The sequence below is a fragment of the Astatotilapia calliptera genome, chromosome 17 (assembly GCF_964374335.1).
Source record: "Astatotilapia calliptera chromosome 17, fAstCal68.1, whole genome shotgun sequence".
In the NCBI taxonomy this organism is placed as follows: domain Eukaryota; kingdom Metazoa; phylum Chordata; class Actinopteri; order Cichliformes; family Cichlidae; genus Astatotilapia; species Astatotilapia calliptera.
The window spans coordinates 34,090,219-34,105,305 of record NC_137438.1 but is presented as its reverse complement, the minus strand read 5'-3'; the positions used below and the strand labels follow the sequence as shown (position 1 = coordinate 34,105,305).

At 39.6% G+C, this 15,087-nt stretch overlaps 1 protein-coding gene across 4 annotated transcripts in view; it reads right to left on the bottom strand.

Moving 5' to 3' along the window:
• Window positions 1-15,087, bottom strand: part of dock4b (dedicator of cytokinesis 4b) — a 141,125-nt gene that overhangs the window by 65,288 nt on the left and 60,750 nt on the right. For all 4 annotated transcript variants that reach the window (XM_026147369.2, XM_026147372.2, XM_026147370.2 and 1 more), the window contains exons 9-13: window positions 13,175-13,256; window positions 12,934-12,994; window positions 12,690-12,822; window positions 10,579-10,667; window positions 212-337 (exon numbers count right to left, since the gene is read on the bottom strand). In XM_026147369.2, the coding sequence (XP_026003154.2) occupies window positions 212-337; window positions 10,579-10,667; window positions 12,690-12,822; window positions 12,934-12,994; window positions 13,175-13,256 (491 nt within the window). The remainder of the gene's footprint in view (window positions 1-211; window positions 338-10,578; window positions 10,668-12,689; window positions 12,823-12,933; window positions 12,995-13,174; window positions 13,257-15,087) is intronic.

The window sequence follows — 15,087 nt, the reverse complement described above, 5'->3', positions numbered from 1 at the left end:
CGCTTCTACTGACCCAAAGACAACGTGAAGTGAGTAATGGACACAGTTATCTTGCTTTATAGAGGTAAATTGCCCCCAACTGTAAATGTGCCCTTTTTAAATGACACAGCGCACTTATTTTCCACAACACCATGACTATTAGTCCCCCGGCCCCACTTTGACAACAACTGCTTTGAGACCTACAAAGTAATGTTGGTTTGTGGTATCCTACCTGGCATGATGACATCAGAGAAGCCCAGTTTCCTGGTGATTGACACACCACGGGTGAAAAGGACCATGTACTCCCGTCTTAGTTGATCTATATCCCCATGGAGGAGCTGCAAAGCCACTGCCAGACCTAAAAATCAGAGAGTGATAACATTCATTAATGAAATATCATGTTCTCATCAATTTATCATCTCTTACCCCTCACCAAAGCTCAAAATATATAACAACCATATTCCAAACCATATACAGTTAGCAACTTTAAGGCTGGACGAAAATAGCACGTTCACAAGAGCACATCTCAAGTTTTATTCCAGCAGACTGGATTTGCAAACCATTACACCTGTCAGTGATGACACTTACATGTATAGAAAGCAAGCAGACACCCACACATATATAAACAAGTAATGCAAACAGTCTGCGAGTCACCCCGCAGCTCTTTTTTTATTAAGAGGAAATCCTACATGATGGCTGTCGTCTCAGTTCAATATCCTTATGCAATAACTCCAAATGTCAGCAGAGCTAAATTAAAGCGTCAGCTTGTATTTAGAGCTCAAAACGCATCGCCTTGATGTCTCTGCCTGTCCAGAGAAGCAGCTACATAAACAGCCTCACAGCAAGGGAATATGCAGGAGACGAGACGACGACAACAATTATTATTGTTGTGCGTGTTTCGGGGAAAGTTGGGAGGCAGTGGTGAAATGGTTCATTAGCTGTAAGAGGTTTGAGTCAATGAGAGTCAACAAAGAGACGTGACTTGTTTGCAAACTGGGTAGAGACACACTGGACTACACTACCTTACAGAAGCAGAGAAAAAGAAGAAGAAGTACAAGAGATGAATAGCACGTTGAAAGCATAAAATATGTATGTTGTGTCTGTGATAATGTTACCTGTAGAAAGTGCCTACGTGAAGCCTATTTAAACAGGTTCTAAAACGGTGTCTTCTGGGTAATTTTCAAAGGCCACATATGACAGTACAGCAAGGCAAAAGCTTTCAGCGTCAATGGTCAATGGTAACTTTATTGTCCCTGATGGGAAATCGATTCGCAGTATGTCAAAACAAACAACAAACATACAGCCAACACATCACGTACACTCATTAAAAAAATACTATAATATAATATAAGCCTGATAAAACAACCTAGATATTCCATCGAAAAAAGTGCAATGTGCAATGGCAACAACACTTACAATTTAGTGTTGTTAATTAAGATAATAGCACTAGGTACAAATGACAATTTGTGTCGCTTTGTCTTCACTGCAGTCATTTTATAACGACGACCTGATGGAAGCAGTTGAAAATCGTTAAAGAGAGGATGATCTGAACACAACAGGACAGAAGTTGCCTTCCTCAGCACCTGCCTGTTATAAAAGTCCACAAGCTGGACCTGAGACCTCCCTGAAATCTTGCCCGCCACTTTAACCAGATTGTTAAGTCTGGTCTTATTATCCATGGACATACTACCGTACCAAGCAATGATACAGAAAGTTAAAACAGATTCAATAAAACTTTTATAAAAGAGAGTCATCATTTCAGATGAAACATTAAAACCTCTCAACCTCCTTAAAAAGTGTAGCTGTTCTTTCGATATGTCAGTTCATTGTGCATTCTATTTTAACACAATTAAATTACTTACTATTTTCTAGTACTTTCAGCTCATTCTTACCTGAACAAACTTTAAAAATTAGTGTTCACCAGATTAGCATGCCTAGTGGTTCAGTCACGCTAGCGTAAAAATAGGACGATAACTTCCTTGTAACTAAGAACAATCAGTGGTTGCACCACAACTGCACTGAACTCTTTTTTTGCATTGGTAAACTGACTGTAGAGGCTGAGCATGCAACTCCTTTAACCTCCGTTGACCATTTTCAATCACACGTGTACAGGTCGCCTGGTGGGAAGCAACCTGCCTCCAAACAATTGCAGTCTGACGCAGATTGAGTGCAATCACTCTCAGACACACTGGAAATAACTGCCCTATAAATCATACATACAGACAGGTTGTTCACACATTGCAATCAATCCGAGTCCCAGTGGATTTATGCTTTAGTGTTAAATCTGTGCTGCAGGTACACTATAACCACAAACCATTCTGAAACCCTCCAATGTAACATGCACATGACATGCACCCTCCTAGAAACGTATCCAAATGTCACCATCAGTGCAGTCACAAGTGGTGTTTGCCACTTGCACAGGCTACGTCGTAGGATCTATGCAGATTCTCTTCAAAAGTTTAATTCAGGTGTCGGACTGTGTTTTGCAACTCACTGCAATGTGTCTCTTTCCAACCTTGTACTTAGCTGGTTATATTCTGGTTATACTCATAGATATAAAGCAAACTTGTCAAGCGACATTTTTATGTTAAACTGCCACGCTGCTGCAACTACGTCACTATTTGTGGAGAAATTTCTCAATTTGTGTTTCAAATCTCAGAAGTTTGGGTTCTATCTGAGATCTGAGTTTGGTTTTTAAACCCTTAGTTAAGCATTTGCATCTCACTTTTGCTCTATGTCACTGTGGACAAGCTGCAGAGCCACTGTCAGGCCTATAAATAAGATAATGATAGCATTCAATATAGGATTTCAGCATATTATAATATCATTGCATCATAATCCTGTTCCAAACAGTAAACAGTGAGCAATGTTGTATCGCTGAGATAACAGCGTAATCAAAAAGTGACAACCCATTTTATTACAGTAGACGAAACTTGTAAACCACATAACTAAAATGATACCAGAGATAAATGACAGTTGCATGTATGAAAACCAAACAGTCACATACACACACATTTAAACAGGTCATCACTTGCATCCATTACTGTATCTTACTTTTGCTTTAGCTGTCTACCAAGTGTAACAGTGAGTTGGTGAATTTGTAGACAAAACCAGTCAGTGCTGTTACTACAGACGGGTATCAATACAAATATAGATTGCAGGAGTAATGCAACTTTTTCCCTTAAAATTCGCAGCTAAGCTGTTTCACACATGAACTTCACACAACCTTATTCAAAGTTGCGTGAAGTTCATCTGTGGCACACATCACGAAGAGTCTACTTCCGATGCATTCGTGCTAGTGGAAATACAGGGTACGTTACAGGTCAAAGCACCGGAATATTAGCTGTGCTTTTGACCATCAGTGCAATCTACTGACTTTGTATCAGGAAGCAGTGAAATAGATAAATACTGCCTTCTATTTGTGTTCCCACATGTTCCTCTGTTGGCTGGCTTACTCGGGGCTGCAGAGCACATGTGAAAGGGGCTTTAGATTTTTCATTACAACTGAAAATTACTGTAATTGCTTTATTATTGTAAAACTGAACTCAAGTCAGTCTTAATTTCACTTCGACCAAGCATATTGTATTTTCCGCTTTGTATGTAACAACAACAACAACAACAACAAAACAAAACAAAAAAACATAGACCTATGTATAAATGCACAGTCTAGGGCACAATACAAAAGTTTGACGTAGACAGATCTTCTTTTCATTTGCTGAATGGACAAATCCTAAAACCCAGTCAGAGGTAACCACAAATGGTCAGTCAGCTTTCTTTGTTAACCTGGGCTTTTGATTCAGGCATGTTCATAAAAAAGAGGTTGTTTGACTCTTCTTCAGCACAAAAAGAACCTACTCATTTCAAACAGAGGGAACAGGTTGGGGAGACATATGAAGGTTCTGGCAAATTACAGCACAGGTCCTGAGCAAATGTGATGAATGTAGTTCAAATATGAATCTATTGCTAATCTCTCACATTATAGCTGCACATTAGAGCTTCAAACTCGATATGTTTAAAAATGATGCTAAACAAGACCAATCAGTTTTCATAATGAAGTTTAAAAAACAACAACAACAAAAATACTTGGCCAAGTGAAATTAACCAATTCATTAAAGATTTTCTGATATATAGATATATAGATATATACACATATACATATATATACACATACATATACATACACATATACACACATACATATACACACACATATATATATATATATATACACACACACACACATACACACATATATATATATATATATATACACACATATACACATATATAATATATATGTATATATACATATATATTAGGTGTCGTTTGGTATATATACATATATATGTATATATACATATATATTAGGGGTGCAACGATACTCGTATCGATATTGAACCGTTTGATACAGTGCTTTCGGTTCGGTACGCATATGTATGAACAATACAAAATTTGTAATTTATTTTATCAACTTTCCTTCTGACGATGCTGTCTGTGTTGAATCTGCATTCGACTACTCCGCCTAGGCTGCACTGTCGAGCGCAGATCCACTGAGCGCTCAACACAGACAGCATCGTCAGAAGGAAGAGTGCAGGGCAAGCTAGCGAGACAGAAGTTAAGCTCTCCTTGTAACATGGCAAATTGAACCTCCCCCACCCTCATTCAGATCTAGTGTTTGGAATTATTTTGGTTTTCATGTGACGTATGACTGAAGGTAAGCGCGTCATGGACTAAAGTAAAACAGTATGTTGGATGTGCCACGCAATGCTCAATTACATGGGTGGGAACTAGTGTGTTAGCGCAGTTAGCTCGTTAACTCGTTGGCCGTCTAAGCACGGGGCGATCAGGGGTAGCTCGTTAACGGAGATTTGCCGTGTTGTGGCGTTAACGTCATTTCAACGAGATTAACGCTGACAGCACTAGTGGGAACACAACGAATACGACTGCACATTTACACCGACATCATCCTAGTGCAAAGACAAGTGGAAGTAGACAAAAACAACACACATGCATGCTACAAACTTTACCCGAGTCATTTAGACAGCCGTTAGCACATGATTCTCCTTATGGGGACCTGATATGTTTAATATTGTAGCGAGCTCAGACAAGGAGGAGACGGGAGAGAGAGAGAGAGAGAGAGAGAGAGAGAGAGAGAGAGACTTGCTCTAGTGTTAGCGTTGTGCAGTAAGTTCATTTTACTTAATGCATGGAAATTCCTGACAGCATGTTATTGCAACTGCACAGCCTCATTCATGATCTTACTTACAACATAGTTATGGATACACTCTGTGTTTATACACCACTTTCCATTATATCATTACTTATTGTTAATCTCTGGCTCTCTTCCACAGTGTATCTTTTGTCCTGTCGCCCTCCCCTCATTCACAATGGTCCTGCAGATGGCTGCCCCTGCGGTCATTTGAGGGACCGGTATTCTTCCTATTAAAAGGGAGTTTTTCCTTCCCGCTGTCACCAAGTGGTCACTCATCAGTGGCTGTCTGATTGTTGGGGTTTTCTCTATATTATTGTAGTGTCTATGAGGACCTATGAGGCAACTGTTTTTGCGATTTGGCACTATATAAATAAAACCAGTTTGGTTTGAGAGGTCCGTATGCATAAACACACTAACCCAGAAAAAGATTCTTTATAGCTAGTATATAGCTAGCTATTTTAGTTCCCATATTGTTACCATGGTGATCTAGCCAGGTTGAAAGAGAGTGCCCTTCGTGACTTTGAATGCGCTGGCTTTAGGCTGTAAACCTCCCTGACCCATCAATCTCACTGCATAATACATTACTTGGTCTTCTGGTCAAAATAATTCAAAAATAATACAGTCCATCAATAGTGTGTTCATTGGGGCACAATGGCTTAGTCAGAAATGAAAAGGAGAGTCCTCTTTAGTTCAGGGGAGACCTTTTTTTTATCTTTTTCTTTTTTATACCCTAATCTGCCAAATCTGATTCAGTCTTGGGCTCATATAAACGAACACACACACAGTCAGGCTTTAAAGGCTATTGCGGGGCCAAATTACTATTCCTGAATGGTACACGTTGCTGAGTATAACAAAATCACTCTCAACCTTTGCTGCCCTCAGCCCACCGGACCTGCCTCTTCACAAAAAATTAAAAAAATAAATAAATAAATATAAAAAAGCTGCAAAAACAAAAACAGTTGAGTCGTCGCAGCCTCTTCTGTCACTGCCTACGCTCGCAGTGTGGAGGTGGGAGCTGAATTATCTACCTGACCTGACTCACACAGAGCCAGATTCTTATGAAATCCCTCTTACAGGTTACTGGGTACACGCAAACAAAATCTTTGTTCATCAGTACCCTCTCTTGTCTTTTGAATTCAATTACCCAAAAAGCACGGCCGACCCTGAAACACACAGGTAAAAAAATACTCATTAGGCTCTAGGAGAACAAAATAAGTCTCCAAGTCTTCCCGTCTCTCTTCCACTTTACTGCAGAAAACAGCCTGGTGTTCTTCTTATTTTTCGGGGCAGTGTATTCATCTTCCCCCTTGCTAATTGGCTGCTAATAAGAGACTTCTGGCATACTGCCAGTTCAGTTTTAAAGGAGAAAAACACAGTGAGACACAAATCATGATCCGCACACACACACACACACACACACACACACACACACACACACACACACACACACACACACACACACACACACACACACACACACACACACATGGAATCGTGCACAAATATATAAACATGCACACAAATCCACATTATGTGTATCTCACTCTGCAGCACACTTGTTTTAATTGCCCTCCTGACACTAAGTGTAATAAACTGTAGTTCTTAAAGGGGATCTATTATGCTCATTTTCAACGCCGTGTTTTTACTGTCGTGCTTTCTAGAACAGTGGCTTCGCATGATCCTTACACCTTAACTTACACAAGGTTCATCCTCAGTTCATCCACTGTCAGAAAAGAAGCTGTTTTCCATCCTCTGCCTTTAATAAATCCTTCTTTTGATTGGTTGCCCCACATAAACAAAATGATTTTTACAGTATTAAAGGGATACCTTGTAAATGCTACTTGTAATAATGAGATTGTATTACTATTAGGGCTGGGTATCGTCACTGATTTCTAGAATCGCTTTGATTCCGATTCACAAGGCCCCGATTCGATCCACGATTCGATTCAATTCGATTCGATTCAATTCAATTTGAATCTGTGAAATTTTGCCTCAGACAGTCAGAAATATTATAATTCAGATCAGTACATTAACATATTTTTGTATCTATAAAAAGGAAGCTGACACTCGCAAGACTTTATCAAAGGTGTGAGCATCACAGCAGATGCCTTTGTGTCAAAGTAGCTGAAGATAAAACACAGAAAAACATGAAGGTGATTTTCCTGGCCTGGGATTTTATTAGAGACACAGCTAAGCGTTTTGCATAAATTTAAAAAGTTTAAATTTGTTCAGTAGCCTATTGAACGGCAGAAATTAGGTTTTCTTTTCGGAAGTAAGTAAAAGGGGAAAAAACAGCGGCCAACAGCGCTGTAAACAACGGTAGACTTGTGCGTAACAAGCAAGCGAATAATGAAGAAAACAGATTTTTAGACGGGAAACTGTTCTTGAAGTATACAGAGAGAGAGAGAGAGAGCTGTGCATGTAGTGTGATTTTATCATGGTGGAAGCAAAACAGCAAAAGTAAGAGGGAATTCATGACGATGTTTATGTGAAGCTTAGTTTGGATCTTCTTTTTCTTTTGCTTTTTCTTTTCGGTCAATATTGTTTGGAGAGCGATCAAACTAACAGCTCTAGAATGAGAGCAGGTACACGGATTCTGCACAAAGACGTAAACACAAAGCGCGGACCCACCGAAACATCAGAATCAGCGAGCTGTCGGCTTTCAGCCCCGACCGTGTCCGTGCCGTCGGGTGAGAAAGGCCACATCTCACTGATTCTGATCAGTCGGCGGGTCCGCGCTTTGTGTTTACGTCTTTGTGCAGAATCCGTGTACCTGCTCTCATTTACTGTTTTAGCTGTTTGGTGGTTGTCGAAACTGAGATTCGGGCAAAATAAATTTATATTAAAAAAATCAATTCAGGATTTTAATGAATCGATATCACGTTATCCAAGCCAGAATCGATTTTAACCGATGAATCGATTATCAAAACCCACCTCTAATTACTATTACTTTAAACAATAAGCATGTTTGATATGGGCATTCATTAATGTAGCAGTATATATTTGACAGAAAATATTGAAAAGAACAACGGGTCCATGATAAATACAGCGTGACATTCCATAGCTCGTGTATGGTTGCTTTTACAGGGACACACTAAGAAGATGAAACATTCCCTCCAGTTTTCACATTTGTTGACGCAGCCTGGCACGCAACTCTGTTCTGTTATCTATTCTGCAATGTCGCTCCGCGGCAGAATAATTGCCTTCTGGGAGGAATTGACTTTTTAGATGAGGATATGCCCCAGTGAAATCTGTTGTGAGTGATGCTCTGTATAATTCTTTGAATGTAGAAGGAGCCCAGAAAGAAAGAAATCACTGCAACTGGACTGCTTCCTGGAATATGTTGTGTTACATTCAAAGTTGTTGCTCCACACATTAATATACTAAGTATACACTCGCTGGCTACTTTATTAGGTATATCTTTTTAACTGCTGTTAAAACCTGTCACCAGAGCATTAGTCTTAAAGGCAGGTGTGTGAGTGAAAGACATGCAATTACAGAGATAGTAGTTAAAAAGAGCACCATCTAAGCAAAGTAAATTAATAAATGACACTTAATATCCAGAGCTCATTATCTTTAATACTTAAATTATTACCTCTATGTTGTGATTAAAGGGGTTTTTTCCCCTCTTCTGTTTCATAAGATCAATGTCACAGTGAGTTAAGTGGCAGAAATGTAATTTTGGAACAAACAGACTTTAATTATGCATGCCAGCATTAAAAAAAAAAGAAAAAACCCTGCAGCCCTCCTCTAATACCCTTTGAAAGAAAAAACACTGAGGCTAATCAGCCGCACAGCTCCATCAGGGTCTTCATCTGACAGCAATTCAACAGCTAATACTCAAGCGTTTGTGATAAACTTTGCACTGCAGCCAAAACAGGGGACTGAACTCTAAAATCATTCACTTGCACGTGCTTGTGTGAGTGCGTCTGTGTGCTTTGCATATTGCTGTCAAAAGAAAGCCTCGAGCAAACACTTACATGACGGATATGTTTTGAGAGAACCCTGCAAAGTCAGGCAACACGCTGTCTTCTGCCAGTAACAATGTGTTTACCAATGAGTGCGAATAATTGCCCCTGATTACAGAAAAAAGCAAAAGGTAAAGATGAAAATGTCACATTTATCCAGCAGGCATCAAGAAGCTTGTGCCGCATCTGCAGTGATAACTACCAAAAGGTTGTGGAAGTTGAACAGCAACAATACAGAACATTATCAGTGCGCATAATCTGTTATTAAATCTGATCTCTGTGCGTGGCTGGGAGTTATCTATGATAATATGACCAGTCAGGAGAAGCAGGAGTAGTGAGTAGAAAATAAAAGCTGTTATAGAGATCAATATGAGATTAGAAAACCAAAGTAAGTAGCTAAAAGAATGAAATGCTTGCTCAATATTCATATTTTTGTACTAAGAGAAATTAAACAGTACTCATTTTAGAGGGACAACTTTTGTTGTTGGTGTTAAAAAATAAAAAAAATTAAATAAAAACACGGCTCGGATCATGCAGAAGGTGTTAAGTGATTTCGTGTCACAGCATCCTCTTCTCGCCTGTACGGGATTATTCTCACCTCGAGCAATTATTGGTTCTCTGAGGGCAGGTGGAATGGGGTGCTGACTCAGCAGATCGGATCTCGTTTCCATATTTCCATATATAACGTATAAGCAGGCGTTAGGAGATGGAAACACGCATAGTGTTTATTTTCACTGAGAAAGTAGCAGCCTCCTGGAGCTTCTCGGCTACATAACGGAAACTTCTGATGAGCAGTCCGTGACTGCCAAGAGCTGTTTGTACACACTGATGCAAGCAGCTGCAAATTAGCCAGCTCTGTTTAATTTGTGCTTATGCCCTCTTGCTTCACAGTTTGCACCCCTTTTCACGCTCCCCTCACTGTAATCAATCAACAAGTTTCTTCTTCAAGCAAAATGTAACTAGCACCTTAATGACTGCATCAGTATTAATCTAGAGTCCACCAAAGTATTGATCGCATTGCAGAGCGATCATGTTTTTGAAAGACTCAACATTCTCATTTTCCACCAACTTGTTGCTATGGGAGACCACTGATTCTGCTGATCAGCATGATGAAATTTGAGCTATTAATACAAACTAGCTGAATACATAGATTCCCTGCAGACACAGAAATGTAAGGACTAATCCACTCCCACAGAAAAGAACTTAACTCCCACATGATAGCTACTGAGAATGACCGGAAACTGAGTAATACATGGCAAGATGTGCAACTGCGCTGCTCATTTTGTCATCGGAACATGATGAACTTCACATGCAGTGCTGAACCCCTCCCACCCCTGTTGTCTGATGGCTTAAACCACCTACATGATTGTGTAGGTGTGAGAAATTAAAAGCAATGAGTTAAGCAAATGGGGTTCTCACCAGTGTTGGATCCAGACAAGTTGTACCTAGAATTGGCCTTTTTGATGATGTTCTCATGGATCTGGGACCATTCGCTCTCAGTGTTACACCTGGGACACACACAAAAAGAAAATTACTGCAGATTTGCACAAATGCTCCAGAAAGAGTCCGGTAAATATCCTTGAAAGTGAGTCAGGATTGATGGTGCTTAGGCCGAGCAAAACCAAAACTGCTGAATCCTACACTTCATATAACAAGAAGCATTTTTTGCATTAATTCTTCATTTGTGAAAAAGGCACACCTCTCTTTGAAACTCCATGAACCCACTCTGTAGAAAAAGCTTGCTGTTGGAAATTGATAGCATCATCACTGCTCTTCCCATCCAAGCCACAATGTTTGAAGTAACAAGTGCTTTTACCCTTGAAAAGCAGCAGAGTTTCTGTTACGCTGACCAACCACTTTCTTGAAATTCACTGTATATGTGACATGTGACCAAAAGCTGCTTTTTGTTGAGTGTATTTAACGCTTAACGGTGGCATGACAGAAAAAAAAAATCAGCTTTTCAATGACGTCTTTTCTGGACTCAACTCACAAAACAATTGGGTCACAACTTTCATGCTAGTCCAACTAAAACCTGTTGTTGCCTCAGGTGTGAAGAAAGTGGCTGCATGTTCTTGTGAGCAAAGTACATTTGGCCAGTTACTCTGATGCTGCTATAATTTAGGTCAAACTACTATGTCAACAGATGCCTTTTCATCCCTGAGAGAATCACATAGACTTGACTGCAGTCATCTAAAGTGTAAAAGGACAGGTGCATAATTTTGTTGGTCCAGATTAATGTTCGTGTACTCAGACTACTACTTACCTAAAAGATTACTTGAATACGTTTCCCTTTTGCATTTATGTCCCATATTACATAATATTTTTAAAAAATATATTTTCTTAAATCCAAAATTATATGAATACTCTCAAGCACAGTCATAGTTAAATAAAATAAGACATATATGCAATCTAAACTCAGACATAAAAAATGAATCTTTACTCTGTCTTCTTGGAAGGCTTTATGGGTTTTTGTTCTCACGTGTTTTAAGTGTGCACTTTCAATCTGAAAGTTGAACCTTGAAATAAATCCGGTCTAGTACGCCCCATGCCCCTCCTTTAGTCTCACCCTTGTTCACCTGTATGTAAAAAATGTCAGCTGCCGTCAGCCTTCATTAACCCCTATCATGTAAACATGCTATCAAACTAAGTTAACAGTTCATCTGAATATTTTAATACAACTTCTGGGGGCTTCAGCCTTGTTGATAAGGTGCTTTGATAAAGGACTCCCACTCGCTTTTTCCCAGTAAAGCTTTTAATGCCTTACATTAGCTTAATAAATTACCCTTAAACACCACAGCTGGAGCTTCAGTGTTGCTGATTTTTAAAAGGCTGAATGGCAACTTTGAGACTTCCATGTTGTTCATCTGCTATAGATTGATTTTCAGCCCTGCCACTCTTTATTTTGTCCTGCACTTGTCCAGTTTCCATAAATTTTTTGAGGACACTGTGCATATCATGCAAAACCTTCAACTAATAGCTCTTAGGTAATCAACTTTTTGGAGCAAAAATACCTTTTTATGCTTTTCAAATTGTGTCATCTTTAGAATTTTTTGATTTAATTAAAGAAATGGGAGGAATTTTGTGTTCCTTTTTTTACTTTTTAAAGTAACAGTGAATAACAATCTAATTTAAAATTGGTTCTTTGCTAAATTTGTCTTCTATGCGTGGACAATACACTGATTCATCACTTGAATCAAGTGTTTGTTTGTTTTGGGGGTTTTTTTATGCCTGAATGATTCACAGGTAAGTATTATGTAGATTAACATACAAAAAAAACTTGGTGGTGTCTGTGCAATGCATCCATTTAGTCTATACATGTGGCTTGCTAACCAGTCTTGTGAGCAGTAAGTGAGAAATTAGCACTCCATCCTCACCTGCATATGTGATCACTTCTGCTTTCCAAAAACAAAAAAGTTTTGGAAAGAAAATGAATAAGGAAACGACACATCATGCTGAACAAAACTTTAGCACTGGTTCAGTGTTTAGAAGAAAGAAGAATTCCTAAATAATAGTTCTTTACAGTCACTTACGTATAAACCTTTAGCAGGTGGTCATCCTTAGAGTCAGCAGTAAGTAGATCGGCAATGCTGACAACAGCACAGCCAAACGGCCGCCTGTACTGTACGTTGCACTGGTTCTTCTTCTCTCCTGCTCCCATCCTCCCTGCACAGACACACAAAGGTATCCACGGTAAGAACAGTATGAAAATGAAAGAGATTTTTAAGAACGTGAGTAGTACTCAGGAGAATAAAGAAGAAATATCACTACTCCTACCTATTCTTATGATGTGCACAACGATGTAGACATCTTTTCGTAGATCACTGCTTCCCAAATCCTGACAAACGATGCAGGAAAACATATTTAAGCGTCCGATCCAATTACTGTGAACAAGCTGAAGAGCACTGACACTGCTTTTATTTTTCAGCATAACAGTGCATGAGTTAAGTTAGCTTTAAATAGCCTTAAATTGCTCCCAGTAAATCTTTTTTAACAAAATTCTGTGTTAACTACTCACCACAAATAGCGTGCATTGTCTTTCTGTCTTCTCTGGTGACTTGGGCAGCCCGCTCTTATTCAACCTTACAAAGAACCTTTCACTGTACAAGTAAGTGGACAGACAGAGACAGGGAACACACACAGAGATAAATGTGGTCAGGAGTGATGGCTGAGTGTCACAGTAAACAACAGTATCCAAGTTTTTGCTAACAGAAACAGAATAAAGATTAGACACTATGTCAAAAAATGTCAAGTGCAGAACAGTGGGCACTGGAGAAATCACTTCAAAGTTCAAACTTCACACTGAAGCTGCGTGAAACAGAATATGAGGCGGGAAAAGGGAAAAGAAAAACAGGCAGAAAGGGTTCAGAGGCAGAGGGATAGAGGTTTAGGAGAAAGATGCTGAAGAAAATCCCCAAAACAGAATGCCTGTAAAATATCTAACAAGAACATTCACATGTGGCTGAATGAAAGTGCTTTGCTGCATATTATGGATTATCTCTGACACATTTAAAGACAGTTACTAGGCTTTCATCAAAAAATCATAACTCAATCATAACTGCCAGACTAGATGGCATAAAACTTCTGGCTGTCACAGGGCTGTGCTGAGGACCAAGAGAGAAAAAGAAAACTTGTGAAAAACACTGTATATAGAATTTATACTATTTCAGGTTATAAAGCTCCTGCAATGCCCTTATCTCTTATGTGCATTTGTGGTGAGGAGCTCAGTCTTTTTTACAGGGCTCAGAGTAGAGACCTATTGAAAGGAGCCAGTTGATGTGGTTGGGATGCCTGAGCAGAATGCCTCCTATGTGCCTTATAGGTGAGGAGTCCAGGTCATGGCCCAGGATATGTTGGCGAGACAACACCTCTAAGTGTGCTTGGGAGAGGGCAGCTCTGCTAGTCTGCTCCCATAACCTGATAGATAGATGGATGATGTTAAAATCTGGCATATAGCCAAGAACTAAGAGGTAAAAAAAAAAAGTGAAATTTGAAGGTCACTACGACCTTTCACGGAATTCTCATCACTGCCAAGTCTTGGGAACACCCACAGGGAATTCCGTTACATCTGGCCACAAACTCAAACTCAAACTCATAGAACGAACTTTTTCGCGGTCAAATGTTTCTTGGCGACCTTACGTCTGTCTATGGACATTTATACGCCATTGATGATTAAATCAAACTTTCCCAACATCTAATCATTTCAACTTTTAATCAGAGCGAACCCTTGGGCCAAAGCTGAAGAAATCCCCTCAAGGAATTCGTGAGATATCTCTCACAGTGGAACACGAACTCTGCATAACCAAAAAATTGCCTCATAATCTGGAATGAACCGTCTCCGAGTCTTGCCTCAAATGCCCCTCACGCCCATTTCTGTTCAGGCGGGAAATTAAGTGAATGTCACGCAAAAAGACAGAAAGGACAGACACTGATCGCCTTTTCATTCTCTTTGTACTTTGTCCTTTATATCTCGTATACACTGTGTAAAAGAGGCAGCGGAGGCATCCTACTGGGCCCCTCTCATCCTGGCAGGCGAGCTGAGGGCTAATCCAGTTAGGTGACTTTCACAGTCCTCCGATAAGCAGAGAGAAAACCTTGTAATGCACCCACGCCTGACAATGAGCCAAGTCATTGGCACGGCTAGCAGAGCACGCTACAGTAGGCTCATTCAAACGAGAGCAGAACACGCCACAAAAGATCACATATAGCTTGACCGCAGTGCATACAAATACGATCGATTGGGATGTTTTGTAACTGTCAGAGGTATTAAAAGCTCCTGCTACAAGCTCAAAATTGTTTGGGCTCTGCAGTGATGTAAATAAGAGGCAGCTTCTCTTACTGTAATTCTGTGTTTTGTATATGTAGGGCAGTGGGTGCTCTTGTTTGAGTTAATTAGGCTTCTGATTATTAATTATACAAATGCTTATGATT